This window comes from Cinclus cinclus, chromosome 8, assembly GCF_963662255.1.
Source record: "Cinclus cinclus chromosome 8, bCinCin1.1, whole genome shotgun sequence".
Taxonomy (NCBI): Eukaryota; Metazoa; Chordata; class Aves; order Passeriformes; family Cinclidae; genus Cinclus; species Cinclus cinclus.
In genome coordinates, this window is record NC_085053.1 from 14,124,779 (window position 1) to 14,148,077 (window position 23,299).

The window sequence follows — 23,299 nt, forward strand, 5'->3', positions numbered from 1 at the left end:
CAAAGAGCTAGTACTGACTGTAAGTAAAATCCATGTGAACACTGGCCAGCTTCCCACTGATGTGCTTTCACCGTAAAGCTGCAGAGTAAAACTTTTCCATGTTAGACAGGTAAACAGCAAAATACCAAAAGTAAATTTAACCATAGCATGCTTTATCTTTCATATTACACTTCCCCTCCTCCTCCTTCCACATTGTTTTGTGCATGGTTTACAAAATCACAATCCAACCCTAGGAAACTAAAATGAGGCACACATTTCAGAGTAAGGGTTTGGCTGTTCCGAAGTCATTAAGTCACTTTACTTGGCATTGTTTCAAATGCCAAGTCACCTTTACTTGGCTTTGTTTCAAATGAAAACAATCTTGCCATACAAAATGATCAACCAAGCATCATTACACTAAGTCCTCCTTTGTGGAGGTACTTTGACAAAATCTGAGGAACATAATTTATATTTGTGGCTTTCAGGGACATTTTGCAGTGTGGCAGAAATTCCACTGTTTCAAAACGTAGCTCAATTAGCCATATGCAAATACTGAAATTCAAATACCGTTTTAGGCAATTGATGTTTCAAATCCCTAAGATACTCCTTTAAAAGTACCTCAGTGTAGTAAATATAACTGTGTTAATTATCCACAATGTCATGCAGATGTGCACTTTATTAAAGTAATAGAATAGAAAGATTTCATGAGAAAGTCACTTAAGCACTCTGAAAAAGAATGTCAAAGTAATTATGGAAAACCCACAGATAATCTCATCAAGTCAATATTTAAGAAACAGACACTTCCTTACATGTTTCTTGTGAGACAAAGCAACAATACAGTTCACTACCCAAACTTTATGCTCTATGTACCTGGTGTACCAAAAAAACATCAGGGGTGCCATAAATTCAGAAATCTGTCTTCACTGAGCAGCTCCTGCATGGAAGTACAACAGCAAAGTAACACAAAATTTGGTTTTTGAAAGATCAGTGAAGATTCTCCCTGAGAGTGCCAGAGTTTATCTTCATACTTGGGGAAGAATGGCTGAAAAAGTAATCTCTAATCATGACTATCTACATGAAATTAAATTCTTACTACCATAGCCTCTGCCTTTCACTTTATGAAAGTATTTCAGCAGCTGGTACACAATCTACAGGGCTTTTGTGCAACTTCTCAGGTGCAGAATGTCAGGTTATAAAAATATACACATGCTAAATGCAATTCCTAAGAGGAAAGAGAGCAGGTGAAGCCCAGAAATATTGTTTTCAAGCAATAACAACCCCAGTGCACAGCAATGCCATCCAACAGCACTCAGGCTGTAAAGACTTCAGGTCACAAAAAGTGTTCAGTAAGCCAAAATAAAAACAGGGTTTAAGTAGTCTTTTTTGTTTATAAAGGAAATGAAGAAGACAGACTGTTCATTAAATATAAAAGCAATTTTATAAAAACACATCAGAATTTTATTGCTTGAAGAATACAGCATATGAAAAAGCACAAGAATGTCCAAAAAGAAAGGTCACAAAAATTCAAACATTACACCATACATACCAGATGCAGTAAAATGTTAACCTGATTTCTGCATCAGAAAAGAAAGGTGTGAAAATATATCTAGTATTATTTAGAAGGAAAAGACTCATTTAAAATAGAAAGTGTGAAAGTGTTACAGTACAAATTAGAAAAGCCCACACTGCACATTAACATTGTATCACTAGACTAGATTTTCTACCTTTGGTACTTAAACCTTTACAGAAAACCACTTCCTCAGTCAAACCTTGCCTAAAATATTTTATGTAGTATCCAGGAAAGTTTTTGTTTTGTTTTTTTTTTCTTTTTTAAACTTAAGCATTCAAACAAATACTCTTCTGAGTTTTCACTGCATTACTGCTTTTAAAGACATGTTTACATTTCTTCAAAATGCAACTTAACACATCTCAAATTTAAATCAAAAGTCACTATGTGACAGATCTGAATACATGTCAATTATATCTTGCTCAGATCTTTACATAAAAATGGGCCCACCATTTGCTGTTTGCATCCTTATGTAAACAGACTGCTGCAGCCCTCCTCAAGAATTCTAACTAGAGCAACTCGCTGAGGATGTAAGTTATAAAACCATCCACATTGTTAGAGAGCTATGGGGTCATCTACAGAGCAGCATGCAAGTGGCTTTTCTAGTCTGCTCAGATTAGTGTACCAGAAGATATGCCAGTATTACTTCAAGTAACACATTAAAACTCAGCAATGGACACTACTGTGCTTTATTTCAACACAAAGGACAGCTGCTCATCCATTAAATCAACAGAACTATCAAAAGGACAAGTACATCATTTCTGTTTCATGTATTGCTGCTGACTACTCTTGGGGAACAGTTTATTAGAAATCCAGACTTACCTACAAACCAATCTGAGTGAAGAAAATGTTGTCTTTCAACAAGGTATCTTAGTAATCCAGTGGCAATCTAGTCTGGAGAATGTTAGCATCATGCTGACAATGACCAATCAAGGTAAAATAAATTTTCTCTTTCAGGACAAACATGCTGTTAGGGTCAGCTTTTGCCTTCTTGGGCTTGAATACTTAATCACTCCCTGTCACATCAGCAGAACAAGCAATTTTGTTTCTTTAAGTTCCAGCTTTATATTTCAACAATATGAATAAATCTGGACTACAAAATACCATCAACAACAGTTAACATTAAACTGAAGTGAAGTAATAGAAGAATTAGTTCTTCAAACCAGGCAGTCTTTGAAGTGAAATACTCAGTTAGGACTGTCAAAAGGATGTCATAATAAAACCATGGGTTTATTTTTTTTCACCCCTATACAAAAAAAGACTGAATTTGTACAACTCCTATTAAACATACCTTTTCCTAGCTTGGTGAAAATGTATCATTTTCAAATTTTAACAAGTGTGGTATTCGAGCATATATAATATTTATTGCCATATACATCCTCATTTTAAAAAGAACTAAGAATTCAGACTCTTCTATGCTGAACTCTACTTTTTTCCTGTTAACAGATTATGTTTACTGTACCACTCCCCCAAAAAACAATTAAAAATTCTGAGTAAGATTTTATAGTTTAGTTAAAAGGGAAGAAATGCAAATGTAGATTTAGAGCTTTTTGTATAAATCTCACTATATTTTATAAACATATTGTTTATTGTAACACTGTTTATTGATCAAATAAATGACGCACTGCTATCTAAAATTTCCATATACACCATTAAAAATCGAAAGTTGATATGATACTGAACCTTAAATCTTCAAGAGTTCAAAAAAGACAGTTTATACATGTACAGCACACAACAGCAGACACCCCTAGAATACCAACTGCCAGTCCACGATGCATACAAACTTACAGGTAAGCATTCATTTCACTGTTTTCATTGTGCAGGAAAAGTATTTCTTAGTAAGACAACTCAGCTGGTGATTTTCAGATATCATCTTCATCATCTTCATCCTGAGAAGATCCTGCCTGATTGGATGCACTGGCTGAGGCAGCAGCAAGCTGTGCCTGTTGAGCTGCTTGCTGCATCTGTAGCCATTCCTGCTGTGCCAGTTCTGCTTGCTGTTGTCTAGCCTAGAGACACGAATTTAATTGTTAAGGCCATACATAGCTTGTGAAGAATCTCTAGAACACCTTCTCTTTAAATACATTTTTATCTGTACCTGCAGATTCCTTTTTTATGTTTTTTTTTAATTAATTGCATATGCAAAACCACATTGAGAAGTACCTTAACAATTTGTATCAAGAAATCTATATATTCTCTCTTCCTCTGAAGACATCACTGTTTGGAGGCCTTGCATTTGCAAAAACAACAGACAGAAACTAGTGTACTGAAGTTCCACTGTAAGGACTGTGCTGAACCATTAACTAATGAAAAATTTAACTAAGGCAAAGCAAAGGAAACTTTAGACATCCGTTTCAAGGGATTGTAACATTTAATCACAGTTCAGAGATGAGAACAGCACTGCTTTGTTGATTACAAATGACACAACTTCCAATTATGAAATCATCCAACTGAACCATAGTTCAGAGGCACACATACCACAAAAACAAAGCAAGCCATTATCTTACTTTGCTAAGCAATCTTTGCAAAACACAGCAAGGCAAGGCCTTCTCAAATTCAGGTATGACAGCTGAGGATGGCTTTGCTACAGAAAGGTACTGACTTCTACTGAAAAGTACAAGAGATTCTACCACAACATTTCAAACAGTTCAACTGATGAATCTTCATTTTTCTGTCCAGGGTTTTCACTTGTTTTTTGGTAACTCCTGTTGATTTCAGCAATATACTAATTGATTGTGTTGAAGTTACAACTTCAATTTCTATTTTGAGTGAACATTAAGAAAGAGTTCTCAAAATGAAAAATTTCCACTTTTTTACTCTTCTACTTTTACAAGCCATTACTAAGACTATTATATTTTTCTTTCTAATCCGACTGCACTCACTGAATTTTCCTATTTTTTTTTCCAAAGCATCGATTTTTTTTTCAGTTTTGCAAACTATAAGATGCCAAAAGATAGTGTTAGGAAAACAGTCAAACCCTGTTTTTCAACTTAGCAATGTGAAAAAATGGGGAGTGTTCCCTTATTATACAAAGTGTCACATTTCCCTCCGTTCTAGCAGTAAAAAAAAAGATACTTTACAGAAGAAATCTTTTCTTAATGAAAACTTTTCAGTATTTCAAACTTCAAGTAGTAGCACAGTTATAAGGGCTGCAAAACATTCTAAGACATTGTAGAGTTTTATAGGAAAGACAGTAGCATCTGTCCACATAGGAAGGCACAAATATTTATCAGCCAGGAGACAACAAGAGGGCTCCCTACTGAGCCTGTGCAGTGAAGCTCACTGTACACTCAGAGAGCTGACACACAAGCATGTCCCAGGAAACAGAGGCTCAGCACTTCACACTGGATGCATCACTTTGTCAGTGCCCACCCTCACTGCCAATCTGTGATGATAACACTTCACCATTTCAGAAATGGGAAGAGAAAAAAAACCTACATACCGAAGAATTCCACTGAGTTGGATTGACCAAGAAGCTCTATAAGCATTTGGTGAATTAACTCATTTACTGCACAACTCCAGTGAGGAAGCCTCAAAAAACTGCCAAATCTATGAAGACCCTTGCCTTGTACAAAAACCTAGGCATGAATATTGGGATATTCATATCCCTGACTTCAAATATTTGTAATCATCTAAGACAGTGGTATCAAATATTCATAACATTAACAGGCAGGTATTTTTAAAATAGAGCAAGAAGTCATCATTAGTGTCATGCTCTAGAATACTAAAAAGATTAACACAAATAAATAAGCATGCACTTGTGTAACTATTTTTAAGACTAATTACAGTACCTCCAACAGCACATCACAGCTACTATTTTTGAAAACTGAGACTGTCATCCTTGAATCTAAGCAAACATTTTCCATATTACCAAACACTATTTTTAAAAAGCATTCATACAATCTTGTCAAACTGGCATGTGTTGTCTTAAATTAGAAGTTAAGGCACAGTAACAGAATTTTAAAAGAATATTCTTCAAGTTGTCATTCCTTAGACAAAGTGTGGCTTGCATAAGGAGGTTACAGCAATTTCTTGCTATTTATTTTTTTCAGTGATATACTGGAGCTAGTACTCCCTTAATACAGGAGTATTACTCCTTAATGTTTTTTTATTTTGTGTATTATGCTGAGTTACTTGCACAAAATAATAGGTAAAAAACAGGTATCAAACTGCCTATTTGTAAATTTTACCCAAAATCCAGAAGCAGCCATATTGGTCTTTCTAATTTAGTATAGTCAAATAAGAGTTAGGCACATGTGACTTGATCATAACTAGTTCACTGCAATAGCTACATGGTATGCTGAAATTTTAAATGCCTTAAAATTCATCATGCAATAAAGATTAAAGTAGTTGACATGTCATAAGATGAAAAACAACAGCTTCAGCAAGATAAAAGTATTGCAAAGGGGAGAGAAGGTCACAGTAATCAGACATTAACTGAATAAGCATTTTCATCAGAGGAAATCAAAGTAAGCAAAGTGAGAAAGTAAGACTGGCCTTGGTTAAGAGAAAATATAAATACCAGGTAACTTTCCCATCTCTTAGTTTAGAGAACTGTCTTGCCAAACCAAGAGAGTAGTTGAGAGGAAGATGGTGTTGAAAGACAAATAAAACTGTGCTTTAGTCAAACTGGGAGATGTTAAATAGTCTGGGAAAGCTGGAAGGGGATAAGGCTGGGATGGAGGAGAATGTGCACACGTGTGTGTGTTTTAGTACACTGTTTGCAGGCAAATGCTTTTTCTATGCCTCAATGGCCTCTTAAAAAATTTATGCATTATTTCAGTCAATTATCGTCTTGCCAAGAAGTTTCTTTCCAAGTATAAGAAATAACATTTGTGCACTGACAGTGAGAAACAGAAAAGCTATTTTTACTTGTTAATGTTTCAAAATGGGTAATTTCCTAGAAACCAGCTGTTATTCTTTCACTTCCTCAACAAATTCTCCATGACAGACTGGAAATACTCAAGTAGCAGCAAAACTCCATGCTTTTTAAAGCTAGAACATGAAATATGGTCACATACAAAGTCCTGTATGTCAAATCACACAAGTATCAAGTAGCAGCCTCTTGCTTGTTGACTTCACATTCCCCAATTCAAACAGGCCAAGGCCAATATCATCGTAGATGCCACATCAATTTACAAGGAGGGGGATATTTCTTGAGGTGTGCACATTTGTGTGGCCCTAGACCTGCAGCATTAATTATTCCAACCTCATCAGGACAATCACTGCTTCACTTACTTGTGCAAATAATTCCTGTTGCTGCCTTAGTAGCTCTTCTTCCGGAATGCCGAGGTTCTCCAAGCGTGAACTGGCCTTTCTTCTCTTTAGTGCTACTGTTTTGCATTCTTGTAAGACTTCTTTTACTTCACTGATATAGGAGCCAAACCCCAAACTTTCTAGTGCTAGAGAGAAACAAAAAAGAGAGAGAAGAAATATTGTTTGCCTTTTACAAACCTTCTGATAATAGATATTGTTTACTTAAAAGAAAAAAAAGTAAAACATTAGTAATTTTCCTATCATCTGGTGACAAAAATCTCTATTCTTAAGATCTGACAGCTATTTTCCCTCTCTCTTCTGTTATGTCCTTCAGGAATACGTGTTTTTAGGCTAAAAAAAATAAGGTTTGTCAAGTACAACCAAAGAAGTTTGTACTTGCAGAGGATTCAGTGCTTTCAGATACACTTTGGTAGAGAAAGGCATTATTCTACAAAATATCTCTTTCCCCCGTCTTTTATATTTCAGAATCAACACAATTTATACAGCTAAGAAGTCTTTCCTATCTGAATTTCTATCTGAATTTTCTCTCAGAGGTTCTACCTTTCCCATTTTTGCAAGTCTTCAGTAGAAGGTAAATTAACAACCTATAAGAGAGAAGTGATGCAATGTAAAATGATCACAGATCCTTCAAAAAGGTAGAAATAAATAATATTATGTTGGATTGCTGAATTTTAACATTTGTCTTTTAGTATCTAAATTCCTATACATAAAATGCATAGTTCACACATATAAAACTATACAAAGTTATGTATAAGCTCTTTACTGTTTTATTTTTCAACAGAACCCCTTCCATTATCTCCACATTAAACTGTATTCAGAAGTTAAAATCTTACACTTTTATCTGCCCAAAGAAATCGGTAAAGCAGCTATATCCTGCAACAGCAGTTTTTTTAAAGAATGCAAAGCACAGCAGAAAGGATTCTAAAAACCCAGGTGGTACATGTGACAAAAGGTAGTTTCCTCATGCACCATTTACTATGACTTGCCTCCACACACACCCAAACTGAACCTATTACAGAATATACTGGAAACCTTACATAAACACCAATTATACTAGAAACAAGTATCACTTTAATAAAAAACATGGTTATTTTCCAGCACAATCCAGAGTTTACAATACAAGAGTTGTTTTAACCTTTATCTTAATTTCAAATTTTTGTGACGAGCTATTCAAGAACTAGCACCGCACAACAGAAATTAACAGCTTGTTATACACAAGATCTTCCAGTAACTCAGACAATATTCTAACACTAGTTTTGTAAGCAACATTTTCCTAGCCATAATTACAGCAGCATGTCATTGTATCATAATCTAAACAATAACCCAAAGGCATTCCCTAGGTTTTCAGCTTCCAACTTGTAAGGGACACAACTCACACAATCTTCAACAGGGCTGTGGGTGCTGCTCTCTAGTCATACAGCACTACCTTCCCTTTAACAGAGAACATCTGGCAAAGGAATTCACATAATACTTACTTCTTTTAAAAATGAAGTTTAAAGATAAACTGATTTAGAGATAATCAAATTACTTCAGAAACAGTATGCCAGTTTAACCACAGCCCACACACAGACAAAGGAAACACTTCTTCCAATTAGCTCACAGTTCCTAGGAGAATTACCAAAAAACTTCAGAAACTTGTTTCATCCAGCCTCAGCAGAGAAGAGGCAAATCCATGTCTTATAGTCCAGAAGTGGTTATCTTAATACTCTAAGATATTTAAGAACTCATTCAATTCTCAAATGTAAACTGTGTATACAGTGAACCTTTTTTAGTCATACTTTTTTAACCAAACTGAAGAAATATGCAAGTCTAACATCAGCAAGACAAACCATCACAGCAAAACCAGAGGTGTTTGTCCAAAGGGTTGGCAATCTGCAGCATCACAGTTTGAACAACTGCTGAGTCTGAAGTTAACAGCAAGATGTGTTTTTACAGAATTTTTACATGGTCCTTAAAAGAAAATAAATTCATGGAAAGAACTTACAATTGTGTATTGAATATAGCACAGACATACACAAAAATAAATTTCAAAACCCCCAGTGATACAACCAAGACAGATTTTTACAATTATTCAATATAACAAAGCTATGAAGAACCATATATGGATCATAAATCTACTGCATCAAAATTCTACTGCCTGTGAAACAACTTAGAATGTTTACCATCTTCTTGAAGCACATCAAGGCTTACAGAACACATGAATGGAAGGAATATGAATCCTTTTATACCAGCACGGTGCTTAAATGTGGGACAAGTGGTTACTATTCTATCAGAGCTGCTATTTCATCAAAACTCAAAGCCTTTGTATTTTTTGAGTTTTAAACATACCATCCTACCCAGATTGTTGAAAATTCAGTATCTTCCTGAGGCTGGAATTATCCCACCAAATGTAAACAGATGAATTCCAAAACATAGCATTTGGGGAGGGATAACACAACTCATATTTACAGACACCAGATCACAATTATCCTTTCCCCAGTTTCCTCCTACTCTTAATGACTCCATGAAGGTGCAGGTCTCTGAGTAATCAGTGACACATAGTTAGCACTACTTTCATTTCATAAAATCAAGTCATTAATATCTGAGACTTTTAAATTTTTATGCTCCTTTCAAAGAAAAAAAGAACCTCCAAAATAAAATCCCAAACATGGACAATTGTGTGTGATTTTTTTTTAATTAAGTGATAATATACACACTGTTAGTATCCTAACAGTCCATGAAAAGAAGCTACAAAAGTTGACATCAATCCACAGCCTATCTCACTGCACAACAGTTCCATGCAGACCAAGTAATCAAAATAACCAACTTCATAAAAATTGTCATTTTACAAGTCATAATTTTCAGAATTCAACAAAAAATTTAATTTCTCATAAAAAACTGCTTTGTCACAAGTCACGTAACACTCAAATTATTCTATTTTATGTTCCTGGATGAAATAACTTTCATTTGCTTGCTAGAGCTGCAGATTCACAGCTGGGTTCCTGATGGCAGAATTCAACAATAAATGTGGAGATCTCCACTTATAACTATTACACAGCCTTGATGCTTTTGGGTACTCTCCAGGAAAGCTGTCGTGCATTTTGTTACCAGCAGTGAGTGTTGGCATAGTCTGAGAACATCTATCAAATCAGATCTCTGCTGGGATGCCAGAAGCCTCTGCTTTCCCTTCCCCATGCTGCTGACAGCACTGTACCAGTGCTACCACACAATAAAACACAGCAAGGACCTCATCTATCTGAAGTAGAACCCAGGGGTAGAGAGTTCTTGCTCAGCACATGGCTACACAATCACTTTAGCAGTGCAGCAAAGGAAGGGGTGGCTCAAGCACTGCTGTGCCAACACCTAAGCACAGTGACCAAGCACAGTTTCACCTCACCTCTAACACAGTCCAGTGGCAGAGTCACCAACTGCAGAGTGCTCCTTCCCCTTCTCGTGGCCCAGCAAAATACCCTTCCTGCTTCTTCTTCCCAATCTAGTAACTTCTTGTTTACAGCCCCAGTCAGCCAGCAAACTCACCTGAGAGGAAACCCTGCTCTGCCCTAAACTGTCAAAAGCCACAGGGTCAGTTGCATCTGCAAGTGCCAGATCCACCTCTCAGAGGGTACAAAAAGACTCCTCTTGGCAACACCTTGTGCTTAGGCTGGCCCAGGTGTGATGTGATACCCATTAGCCTCGTTTGACTTCTAAGCATTCAGAAAGAAAAAGATAATTGGATGGCCACAACAAACAAATTGCTATTGTCTCATTTGTTAGTATCATTGTCATGAAGCTGCATTACAAGGCAATCAAAATAGCAAGTATCTAGAATGTATGAAGAGGGATGAAAATGCTGAAATACTCTACCTATACACACAATCACTGCTTCCAAAACTGGCAACCAAAACCCTAAAACCTCACAGAGGGATCATCTGCCAGTTAACCAGCATCTGAAAGGAGCTAATAGGAATTATAGCTTCCTTAAATGTAAGCACAGCAGAAAAGCCATTCTGTCTCTAGAACATTACAAAAATTGAGAACATCACAATATTTTACTAGAAAGTAAAGATTTACTTTGAAAATAACTTTTCTTAACTCTAAGATGTGATAGCACAAGGACACAGAAGCCAGCAAAATACTTGGCACGGGACCATGCGCTGATGTTATGCACACTCACTTTAGTTTCAATTTGTTTTCCAAAAAAAGAAAAAAAAAATAAGAAAGGAAAAAAAAAAAGACGACTAAGCCTAGGACAGCAATAGGTGAAATCTTTTCTACAGACCACCACTAACTGGGCACAAAATATTTTTATACCCTTCAATAAACCCTTTACTGCCCTCAGCCTTAAAGATCATGTCTATTCCCGTGTTAAGAACTAACATGTTTTTTTTTTTGCAGTGACTTGAAGAAACTACCCATGTATTAAAGAGCATAACACCTAAAGTATGCTTCCATGTGCAAGCACAGGTTTTACTTTACATCCTAGCCTTCTGTGGCAGAGCTACTTTGCTAAACTTTCAAGCTTACATGTATTTAATTTAACATTAAATCTCATACATGCTACATATTTTCTTTTGCTGTTCATGACCCAGTCAACTACTTGGACCCCTTCTGGTGAGCAAGCTAATAAATTTCAAGCGAACCAAATTTTTGTTTGTTTCAGGTATTGCTTGAAAAAATCATACAGCAACAACATTTTTTAAACTAACTTGATACCATTACAGCCCTGAAAATATCTCTACTACAAATGCTGCAGTTAATATCTCTATTAGGCAGTCGAGTAAAGTACTCTTTCACTACTGCTGCTATAAATTTGCTTGCAGCAGACACTGTATCAACAACCCTGGCTTAAGATGAGTTCTGACAAAAAACGATGCCTAATGCAGACTTCAGGATGAGGCAAGAAAACTCCTTATTTGCGACAGAATTTTAAGAAAAACAAACGAAACAGAGAGAGAACTCGCCTTTTATTCAAGCAAGCAGAAGTGCAAGTCAACAGCACAAAAAGATACAAGGGCATAGGTCACGTTTAAATGCTTTCTGCAACAGACACGAAGATCCAGCATTAAACAATGAGACTGTAAGACCATCCCTAAAGAAATATGCTCTTTAGAGATTCCAGACAATACTACCATGGAATAAAGCCTGGGCCCCACAAAATCAATCTCCAATTAGAAAGACATTTACTACATTCAGAATCTTAAAACACGCTGCTTATCCATTCTATAAAGCAGACCTCGGTTTTATAGGTACGAGGAAGATATTTGGTGACTTCACTCAGAGCATCACAGGCTTCTCTGAAGCGCAAAACCAGAGCTGGCGCTGAGCACACCCAGTAGCCGCTCTAACCACACAAAGACAACCTCACTCGCATTACGACTGGCAAGCCGGACAACACACGCTTCTCCTCCACACCCTGACAAGACCCTGCCTTTTGTGTTCTCCGTAGCTACAAACAACCGGAGAGGAAAAAGCGGCAGCGGGACAGGAGCGGCTCACAGGTGCCCGAGCCGGCAGCGGCACAGCGCCCGCGGAAGCTTACCTTGTATGACATGCTCCGGGGAGATAGTTTTCTTCTCCGATTTGTTGCAGATCTCGTTGGCCTCGGAGGAGATGAGGTGGATGAACTCAGTGCAGCAGTTGACCACCAGCTCCCGGGCGTCGTTCGCCACGCGGACGTTGGGCAGCGTCTCTTTGATCATCTTGTTGATGGCAGCCCTGGGGATGGTGAGGTCGTCGTCGTTGCCGGACGACGAGGCCATCCTGGCTGCGCTCGGCTCACGGGCTGCGCTCAGCGCCCGCGCGGGGCTCCAGGGCGCGGGGACCCGGCGGGGGCGGGCGGGGCCGCGGGGGGCGACGTCGAGGAGGGGCGGGGGACGGCGGGGGCCGGGCCGGGGGTCGCTGCCGGGCCGGGGGGGGGTCGCGGGGCCGGGAAGCGGCGCTCGGGCTCAGGGCTCCCTCGGCCGCGGCGCCTGCCACTGCCGCCTCCGCCACATCCTTCGGCCGCCGGCGCCGCTGCCTTATGACCAGCCTGAGGGGCAGCGAGCGGCGGAACTCCCCGCGCGAGGCTCGGCTGGTTGCGGCCGTGCGGCGGCCGCGAGGCGGAAACGCTCCGACTCCGGCTCAACCTGCGAGGGACGGCGCTTCCGCCGGAAGCCGGAACAGCTTCCGCCGCCGGGAACGCCGGAAAGGCCGCGGCGCCACGTGCGGGCGGCGGCGGCAGCGAGGGGTCCTTTAGCCGCGTCCCTCCGCCGGGAGCTGCGCTCGGGCCCCGCCCGCCCTTCCCCTCGGTTCCGGCAGTACCAGGGGATCTGACAGCCCCGCCAAGCTTTTCCCCGAAGCAGGACGGGCTGGGCGCTTCATCCGCAGTGTGTTCACGACTTGGAGACAGGGCTGCTTTTCCTCGGCAGACATCTGTTACACTGTATTTTCTGCTTTCACTAACTCCGTAATCAGTGAGGGCTGTGTGAGACAGAGTTAGCCAGAGCACGGCAGGGTCTCTGAAAGGCCCGTTAAACTCACCCCCTTTGCTGTGTGCTGCAGAGGGAAGAACTTCCCGGGAGTGCAGCCCGGCCCGAGCTGCAGGCCAGAGACAAGCACAGCTGAGCGACACCGAGGGACTCCTGACAGGCCCAGCCCCTCTGTGGATGTCTCTGTACAGTACCCTGTGCTGACCCTCAGCAGGTCACGAGGAGATCTCGGGCTGCAGAGGGGAAGATTTGCCGGGCTCCCTTCAGCCGCAGCAACACTGCTGTCATTTAATTCCTGCTTTCTCGTTTTTAGCCTCCTGCTGTTCCCATCTCTCTGCCATCCATCTGTTGATGCTGGTGGGCTCCAGGCGCCCGGTGTTTTGCAGGAGGTGCAAATTAGGAATGTGCTCGTGGCCTCCAGGTGTGCCCGGGGGCTGCTGCGGATGCCCGTGTCCCGTCGGTGTCAGTCCCCTGCCTGCTGTCCCACGGAGGTCCCTGCATGCCCCTGCACCTTGGGCCCCACCAAAAGGGTGACAACTGCAGAGCAGGTCCTGCATTAGCTGCAGTGTTTGGTACCCCCAGGAGCTCTGAGCTCCTTTGGGGAGAGGCAGGGCAGGGCCGCTGCAAGTCCCAGCATGGAATTAGATTTTGGCTCTCTGAGACAGTATTGAAGGAAAAACAGTTCCTGCATGGCCAGTGAGCTCCAGCTGGGCTCTGTGGGTGAGACAAGGACAGCTGCTGGAATGTGCTGAGAAGCTGCAGCCGGGAGCCCGAGGGCCACTCGGCCTTTGCCTCAGTGCGGAGCAGCGCCGGGCGGGGCGGAGGGCAGGGGCTGGAATGCCGGGCAGGGAGCGGGAATCCAGCCGGGCTCCCTGCTTGGCCTCAGCCCACTTGGAGGACCGGGCTGAGGAAATAAATACAAGGGAAAAAACGTGCTCTACATGGTAGAATTTTGGTTTAACACGTATTTTAATAGGATAGCTTGAAACAAGAGGGTTCCGTGTCAGACACTGAAGGTACTGAAGGCTTTTAGAGGATTGAGATTACTTGCTACTGACAATACTTTGTTTTCAAAAAGTAGTACCTAGACAGTAAGAAGATATTTTAAGACGCTTTAAAGAACCACTGTATTGTTCACTAAGTGCAATATGCTAGTAACCATTGCATATAAAGGAGGCATTCAGAATATTATAAAAAATATATATGAATAATAGATATTTACTCATTACATTTTAAGATTTATGAGACTTTCTCTTATGTTGCTGATAAATAGATCTGACTTCTGGAAATGAGAATGCCAGTGTGATTGAGGGATTACTATACTGATTCTATCCTAATAAGTAAAAACATATTTTTATGATATTAAAAATCTAAATAGTTTGCATACTGTACACTTCTCAGTGTGCATTATATTCAAGTAAGTGAAGGAGATCAGATTAATACTGAATACACAAATATCAGTTCATGCTCCTAAGAAAACATCTCTGGAAAAAGCAAACACTAAATGGAACAAAACTATAGTTAGAGGATTTTAATTGCAAGGTTCTGCAAACTGTAACATTCAAGAGACACACATTGAAATTAGTATCTTAGTTAAGCTCAAACAACCATCCTGCATACCTTTTCATAATTACAGAGCAAAGGCATTTGAATAACAACATACTGTGTCATCAGTAGCTACAAGAAGTAATTCCAATTTGCACTATATAATCTCATACTTATTGTGAGGGTTTTCCCAGGTCAAAGCTCTTTCTGCTTCTCCACCGTAGCAATTTGATGAAGTTGAGACTTGCACTGAAGATTTTATCATGCTGAAAAACCATTTTGTAGAATATGTCAATGGGTAGATCTCCATTTGGATCTGCATACTTCAGAGTTGTCATTGGAGTATACAAGGTGTTGGTCTGATGGCGAAAAGGTGGATTTTCTGCAAGAATTATCTTTACTGTATGCTGTAGAGAGGGAGAAATAGAATTTTTAAAGAACCTTTACCAAGATAGTAAAAACCCAATTCTCAGTTCAACTGTGAAAAGCAGAATAAAGTGATAGAATTATGTAAAACCCTGTATACAGTTTTATTAGAACACCATTAGAAATTTTTCTTTAAATATTTAAAGGCCATAAGGATTATTTCTTATTTATTCTTAGTTCTATTTCTGTTCCTCTATACCATAGTGCTGGCACTTGACACCTTAGTATCCTGAGTATTCTTCCGAATTATTGTGGGTTTATTATATGTGGGCTTATGTGCCCACAGTAGGTAGAACCTCTCTTTTGCAGTTCACTGGGAAAGGATCAGGACAGTGCCTTTTGCAGCAAGATCTGGGAATCTTCAGTTGACACTGAAGCTATTCCTTACCAGCAAATACCTGAAATCATCATCCCTTCCCACAGCCTGGCCTAAACTTGTCTTCCTGCAGGAAGCTCCAAGCACCCGAAACATCCATGACTCTCTTCTTGTGCCTTGGTGGCCTGGGGTGGCTAAGTGAACTTCCCTTAGTGGAGATGAGTGAGATGGAAAGGACAGAGCTTTACCAGTGTTGGAAACCCTGGGTGGATGTATGGTAACTGCAGAATATTCAGACTTCACTGGAAGATGTAAAGGGCACCTAATATCTCAGTGGTACTTAAATTACAATTAATAGTTGTCTTCAATACTTCAAAATGAACATTTTTTTAATATTTTATAGACTTGTTTAAAACTCTGAAAATTCTTTTGAATTTTTTTTTAAAAAACTTTTAATTGTGTATATTACATTTAGTTAAATCAAATGCTTCTACCAGAAAAACCCACCAGCCAACCATTGCATTCATAAATTAAAAAGAAAAAAAAACAAAAAGAAGATGAGAGAATTTTTTATGAGTTACCTCTGCAACATCTTCAGCACTTTGTCCCAGGCTCTGGAAAATTTGTTTGTAATTTTTAAGGTAAATATTAGTAAACATCTCAGCTGTTTCTTCATCTGCAGCTGAAAGATCCATTTTCATTCCATCTTCAAACACTTTTCTTTCAAACTCTGTAACCACAGGGCCTGGTTCAATCAAACTTAACCTGTTAAAAAGAAAAAAAAAAAAAAAAAAAAACAAACAAACAGGTTAACTGTTTGTTGACTGTCCTCCATGGAAAATAACCCCTCATTCCTTCAAAGGAACATTGGAGAGTTGCCTGGCAAACAGTATATAACAGTACTTTCTGTAAAGACAATCCATACTGCATTCCTGCTGTCCTGCTCCTCCTACCCATCCACATACAGTAGTAGAAGGCTGCATAGTTTAGTTTTCAGAGAACTGCTGTAATTTGATTCATGACATAAGTGAGTACAGTTGCTACCTGCTGTCTCATAGCTGAGGAATCTAAGGGTGATTTATCCACAAGGACTTACGAGATACTCAGTAAAATAATTAATGGATGGTAACAAAATTCATTACTTTCTGGATCAAAACCTGCGGAGATTTTTTGTTTCTCATGATAATACTAGAAGTATCTGAAAAAGATGGGGGAATTGCCCAAACCTGCATTTTCTTTGTCAAGCTGTTTGTGTTACATAATTTAAGACCCCACTGCTATACAATATAGAGATTTTTACTGTGGGTGGATAGATTCTAGCTGCTGCCAAATCTGAAATTTTTTATTTTGTCCAGTAGCATATTATAGCAAATCACTGAAATACAGTTAGTGGTCAGATTTTTCCTGGTTCTTTTCTCCCAGCCATTGTGTTTATCAAAACACTCTTTGGGATTGGGCCTCTTATTAGACTTGAGTTCTTCAGGGGATGTTCTAAAGGCTCTTCTTTAGAACTCAATCAAGCTATTGACCTTCACAGCAGAATTCCAGCTACTGCTGGAATTAAAGCCTTTTCTCTTGCATCACTCTTCCCATTAGACCTTGAATGTTTCCGATTATGCTTCCTTCTGTAACCTTCTTTTCCCTGTCTTATACTCTTGAAATCCCATTATGAATTGTGTTATGTCCTGTGTATCATTACAGTTATTTTAAATCACTCCAAACTTTGCAGAGCAGTATACAGAATTACAGTTCCATCTCTCAAATTCCACAACAGCAGCTGTCTTTTTTTTCCACAAAGCCTAAATGCTGAGACACACAGACACACAATGGACATTTACCAGTTACTGGAGTTTGCACAAAGAAATGTAGCAGAATTACATGAGTGTGAATATACATGTGACAAATCAAACCTCAAGTTCCACAGATGATGAACAGGACCAGTCTCCGAAAACATTTTATGTCTAAAATTTTAGGAATAGTATACCACACTTCTCACTTTCCTCCCATCTCCCTTCATTACAGGTATCTCACCCTGCGTAACATTCTGATGGATTTGCACTTGCTCAGTCTCTCTGATAAGCCCTTACACTTTTTTATCTGTGAATTTCCTAAGAAGGCCATCATCCTTTCTAAGGGGAAAGATTACAGGTCAGTGTTATAATTTTATTCCTGCAATATTGTATGTAAGAATCTGTTTTCAGAAGCGTTACATAAACTGTATTTTATCCAAAGCTAAATACCCTTTAACTGTTCAAGAGAAAGTGTTTATTTTAACATCTAGATCTTTTTATTTGCTTATATAATGTGAAGAGTGTGGGCATTTCTATGTCTTTTGTGATACACAGTTTTCAAGGGCTTCTCACAGTCTCTTTAGCAGCAAGCTTTAAAGATGTTTTTCCTACCTCTGAATATATTTTAAACTATCCAAAAAGCAACTGACACCAGTGGATCAATACCATTTACACCAGTGGATCAATGCCATTTACACCAGTGGATCAATACTTACTGCAGTTTGAACTTGAGTGCTTGTATAGCTAAACTTTCACAGAATCCTTCCACAGCAAACTTAGATGCGGCATAAACATCATTAAATAAGATACCTGATGGTACAAACAGAACATCCTGAGAATGTGATTTTATCCAACATACTAATAGTTTGATTTTAATAACTCGTGTGTTTTCCAAAAATTTCTACAGTGTTGATGGGAAAAGATTAGAAATATCCTTGTGGATGCTGAAACAGAGTACTAATTTTTGCCTATATTCTCAAAATTGCTTAGTCTAGTAAAGATGCTTGACTAATGTTTTTCCTCCCCCTAGCTGATGCTGTGGTCTCCTTGGATGATATTATTTCGTAGTCCAAGATATGAAAGTGTATGTACATATAATACCATCTGCATTATTTATCAGCAAGACTTTAATAGGCTCTAGATGAACACAGAGGCTGAGTGTAATGCAGGAAATACAATTATGCAAGAGTCCAGCTTGAATCTGAGTGATTTAGAAAAAGCACTACATCAATCCATTGAGTGGAGGGTAAGTGTTGTATTAAAATACCAGTTCTTGGAGTTTGATGGAGGACCCTAGCTCACCAGAATAATCAAGGTAAGATCAATGTCATAGTTATAATAAATGAAAAAAAAAATCCAACAGTTAGGCAAGATGGGACACAGGAGTAGGAATATCATCATTGTCACTAAAATTTGACTTTTGAGTGTTGTGAGATGAGAAACTTTACAAAAAGGTGGTACAGTTGTCCAGGATTGGATTTTGTTCTATTTTTATTGTGCGGAGTGTAGGAAGAATGTTTGTCTGTTCCATAATTTTTTGCAAGAGGAAAGAGAAAAGTAATGCTAAGCCCCATTTTCCAGATGATAAAAATACAACAATTTTTTTTTTTTTAATTATAGTTTCAGTTAAAACTCTAAAAAAATTTACCTTGCAGGTTTTGTTGTTAAAATGCTGTGAGAGTAGCTGTGTTGTAACAAACTACCTGGATGCATAAAACCCACCAGGTGCTTTTTGTAGTTGGAACCTCAGCATTACAAAGCACAAGAGTCAGATATGCCAGCTCCTACTTGTTTTTTTTTTTTTTTCCTAAAAAGAGGAAAGCTCTGGATTTTGAACACTGAACTCTTAGTTCAAGCAAACAGAAAAACCAATACTTTACCTTGTATTCCCATAACACTGCTTATTATAACTATATGCCCACTCTTTCTCCTCTTCATGTCAGGCAAGATCTCCTTCAGGAGTCGAACCAGGCCAAAGAAGTTGGTGTCCATCACAGTTTTCATTTCCTCAATGGTCTGACATTCAATAGGTCCAATGAGCCCCATTCCAGCATTGCTCACTGCACAAAATGGGAGACAACAGCAAGCAAAAACCTCCATAAACATAAACTTGTAATTGGTACTGGAAAGTATTTGAAAGGACTGTGAGGATTAAGGGTTAAATGATCCTAAATAATCCTTAAAGAAAGGATTAAAATATGTTAGTCACTAGAGCTTTCCAAATACATTTGACATTTCCATGTCTTTACTTATACTTGTGCTTTTTAATCAAATTTAAATGATCTGCTACTTTTCATTTTAACTAATTTATTTCTGATTAGTCCTTTTTATAAAAAATATAAAGGAATTACAGGAAAATTAGTCAAGAATTACTTGTATTTTTTTATAATTCAGTATTAAGAACTGGAAGCTACGGTCAATACCCATAGGAATAAACGGAAATCTTCAAAAAGTGATAGACCATGTCGTGTTTTGGTCTGCTTTTTGTTTTCTTAACATTCATATATCTTCAAGAGGAAGTAACCCCCCCAACAAAATAAACAAACCAACCAAAACACACAATTCCATTGATTTTTATTTGCCTCCTGGGTATTTATAAGCGGAGAATGATGATAGGACTGGAATTCTGCTCTAGAAGTAGTACATCAAATTAGAGTGTAATAAATTTTGCAGGAAGAGTTGTTAAGCACTGTTTAATAATTAATCAGAAAAAAGGCAGGTCCATAATTTTCTGGTAGGTAAGATTTAATAGCTGATGGTGTAAGCATTTCCACTAAGATACTAATATTTATTTTTAGCAAAATAATATGAAAACACTTGTTGCCAAATGATTTGTAAGATTTGCAAAGTACAATTTAAATTCTCAATATAAAATGGATATATCCTTTTTTTTTGCATTTGTTCTTTCACTTGTTCATTCCCAATCCTGTTGCTTTTTTAGTACAGGCAGGTGTTACCTTCATTGTTAAAAGGGCTATGCTTCATCAATAGGGTGGAAAGTCTTGCTCATGAAGGTGCCAGTTTAGGCAAGATTTCTCACATTTACTAAAAAAATGCAGCATTTTATCCAAGACACCTCCCTGTTATTAAGTTTCTCCTTTGTAAACAGGGAAGACAAGCTTCCCTACTTCGTGGAAGCAGGGTGAGATTTAATCCACTTACGTCTGCATGAACTCCTAAGAATCTTGAACCAAATATACTATATTGATACTTAGTAATTTAAAAAATACACCAATGAAACTTCTCCAGGGTATTTGAGACAATGTTTTATAGAAATCTGGTGTCTGTTCATAGCACACACAACCTGTACTTGCCTAAGACATCAATCCTTCTGTCAGGGATACTGTTCACACAAGCTTTAATAGACTGTTCATCACAGACATCCAGTTGTTTAATCTCCAGGGTTTTGCCCAGCCTGTGACCTGCAGCTTCCTCCAGTGGCTCTTTCTTGGCCAGGTTCCGCATTGTGGCATACACTGCAACACACCAGAAATAAAATCTTCACTGTGGCAATCATACTGAGAAGTACGAAAGAACAAACCTTTTACATCCAGATCTTAAATATCAGTGATAGAAACCCGATAAAAACTAAAAATTGAAAGATTCTATTTTCAACATATATTGTCACTAATTTCCCAGTCTGGTTCTGAAATCTTTAAGAAGTCCAAGAGAATTAAACAGTTATGCTTCATGTAGAACATGCAGTGTATAAAGATACTACTATCACCAAAATATTTTTAAAAAATTATGCCATTAAATAGTTTTTAGGTACTCAAAACCTAATTCTGGATTCCTGATTTCCTTTTTTTTTTTTTAAATCACCATCATAACATTTAGCAGGACAAACACCATCTTATTAAAAAGTGGAAAACATAATTCTTTAGGTTGAAAAAATGTCTGCTTTGTAAGCTACTGCTCGAAATTAGTTATTATTGTAGCCTAATTGCTCAGAAAGCTCTAGATCTGCATGCAGTCAGTTAGCAGTAAAATACTGTAAGTATGAGAGAGACTGATTTGCCACAGATTGCTGCGTTCACTTTGGCATCCATTTTCAATCATAGCAAATACTCTGCTTTGCAGCAATAAAACAAATCCCAGCCCCTTTGTTCACTTGCCTACACAGGCTTGGAATAAAGAAATGTGCTTTAAGGAAAAAATTGCAAATTTAGAAACTGTTTACTTAAATTCATTGCTTTGATCTTCAAATGGGCGTGGGCCTGCCTGTATAGGTTCAGATTTAAGTAGCCAGAAGCAAAGCTAACCACAGCTGTGGATGGATGTACACCCAGAGCAGCATAATACTAGAGATATTTTCAGCTATTCGTTTTATACTACTGTCTTTTTTCTTTGTGTGTTCACACTGTTCAGTTCCAGTTGTTGTTCCATTTCACTAAAGGTACAGAAATATCAACTGCTTACAGAAAACAGTATATTTTCACTGTATTTTCTTTATAGTAGAAGAGGGAAACAAACCAGAAGCAAGTCACCAAACTGAATACAGCCACCTGTGAAATCACAGAGTAAAAAACAGCACCATCTTGAATAGTATGCTTTTATAAAGAACAGATAGATTGTTACCTTTAAATCTTTTCTGTTCATCTTTTGCCATTTTTACAGCTAATGCCAGTCCAATTCCTGAGGAGCAACCTGTAATGAGGACATTTCTTCTTGCCATTGTCTTCACTGAGTGGTTCAATTCTTCAGAGGAGCAATAAATACAGCATAATGTAACTAGCCTTTAATACTATCTCCACCTTCCCTGAGTCAACAAATCTGAAAATGCATACCTGGACCTTGCATGATTAAGGGATAATCTCCAATGAAACAAAATAGAAGCAGATGCTGCTACATGTGCTTATAATCTGCATTATCAAAGCTGATTAATCTGTAAGATGAGGCACTTGTAAAATACACGGATTTCTTTTTTTAATAGTATGATCAACTTGTCCAGTACTGGCAGGAAAAGCCTTGCCACAATTACAATTGGTCTGTAGTGGTAAGTCCTTCACTCACATCTATGGAAAGTGAACTGCACCCAGAGTGGGATCCCTCTGCTAAAGCTCTTCAGAATTCCTGTACCTGCAGCACCCTCCTGGTTCTTTTGCAACGGACTGAGGAATGGATTTCTTCCCTGATGCCTTACTATTGTAAGAGTCCTTAAAGGCATTACAGAAAAAAAAACCCAAATTACAAAATGGGATGTGGATTCTGAAAGAGACAAGTTGTTGGACAGACTCCTCACATTTCCTTTTGGCAGTGTTCCCAACCAAGAACACAGAAAGTAAGCAAGTATGCTGCAACAGAGAACTGACAGGAAATGTTGAACAGACCAGCTTCACTACATTCTTGCTAAGACTGAAATCTCTTCCAACACTTTTGATTCTGCAACTGACATGTCAGAAATTAAAAACAAAATAAGAACTAACCTGATGTCTAGGTTTTGGAGAAAATATTTTGCATATAAACTGTGGATTAAAAAGAGGGCATTTGGGCTGGCATGTCAGTGCAATTCATGTTTAACATACAGTAACTGTAGGCATAGTACATTCAGGAAGAAAATCAGTCCTTTGTTTCTGTCCTGAGTGACAGGAAGAAGAAAGACCTTAAGCAATTAGCCTTATGAAAAGCATTCAGATAATTGCAATGCTATTATACACAGTAAAATGTTTGCCAAGATTCAACAACCCCATATAAATGCAACACATTTCAGAAGAATTAACTTAGTGTTCCAGGATTTTCATAGATGTAAATTGGTTATGAACTCAAGAAAAGTAGGACACCACTGAAATATTTAATTGAAATTATGTTTTTTAAAAGTCCATCCTTTCCAAAAGACATAAATTGTCTTGAACAGTATAAGTCTTCTAAGCAAGCAACAAAATAGCAAAACATCTAAAGATAACTATAATTATGATTCTACTTATTTATCAGGTTTGACCCACAATTTAACCAG

General features: G+C 38.4%; 2 protein-coding genes across 2 annotated transcripts; both read right to left on the minus strand.

Annotated features, from left to right (window-relative positions):
- Window positions 1–1,411: 1,411 nt before the first annotated feature.
- DR1 (down-regulator of transcription 1) lies at window positions 1,412–12,587 on the minus strand. Its single transcript, XM_062497275.1, has 3 exons — window positions 12,342–12,587; window positions 6,785–6,948; window positions 1,412–3,555 (listed from the first exon to the last, which is right to left on the minus strand). Exons 1-3 carry the CDS (start codon window positions 12,559–12,561, stop codon window positions 3,409–3,411), a joined length of 531 nt encoding a protein of 176 aa, XP_062353259.1. The 5' UTR covers window positions 12,562–12,587; the 3' UTR covers window positions 1,412–3,408.
- Window positions 12,588–14,701: 2,114 nt separating this feature from the next.
- LOC134046522 (retinol dehydrogenase 8-like) lies at window positions 14,702–22,083 on the minus strand. Its single transcript, XM_062497071.1, has 6 exons — window positions 21,925–22,083; window positions 20,661–20,822; window positions 19,227–19,406; window positions 18,063–18,156; window positions 16,138–16,321; window positions 14,702–15,221 (listed from the first exon to the last, which is right to left on the minus strand). Exons 1-6 carry the CDS (start codon window positions 22,019–22,021, stop codon window positions 14,988–14,990), a joined length of 951 nt encoding a protein of 316 aa, XP_062353055.1. The 5' UTR covers window positions 22,022–22,083; the 3' UTR covers window positions 14,702–14,987.
- Window positions 22,084–23,299: the final 1,216 nt, after the last annotated feature.

Coding starts and splice junctions, on each gene's coding strand:
- DR1 (XM_062497275.1), bottom strand. CDS start 12,561: ATGGCCTCGTCGTCCGGCAACGACGACGACCTCACCATCCCCAGGGCT. Junction 6,949..12,341: donor CCCGGAGCATGTCATACAAG/GTAAGCTTCCGC, acceptor GTTTCTCTCTAG/CACTAGAAAGTTTGGGGTTT. Junction 3,556..6,784: donor AACAGGAATTATTTGCACAA/GTAAGTGAAGCA, acceptor TCGTGTCTCTAG/GCTAGACAACAGCAAGCAGA.
- LOC134046522 (XM_062497071.1), bottom strand. CDS start 22,021: ATGGCAAGAAGAAATGTCCTCATTACAGGTTGCTCCTCAGGAATTGGA. Junction 18,157..19,226: donor CAGTGTTATGGGAATACAAG/GTAAAGTATTGG, acceptor TTGTACCATCAG/GTATCTTATTTAATGATGTT. Junction 15,222..16,137: donor GTGCTGAAGATGTTGCAGAG/GTAACTCATAAA, acceptor CCCTCTCTACAG/CATACAGTAAAGATAATTCT.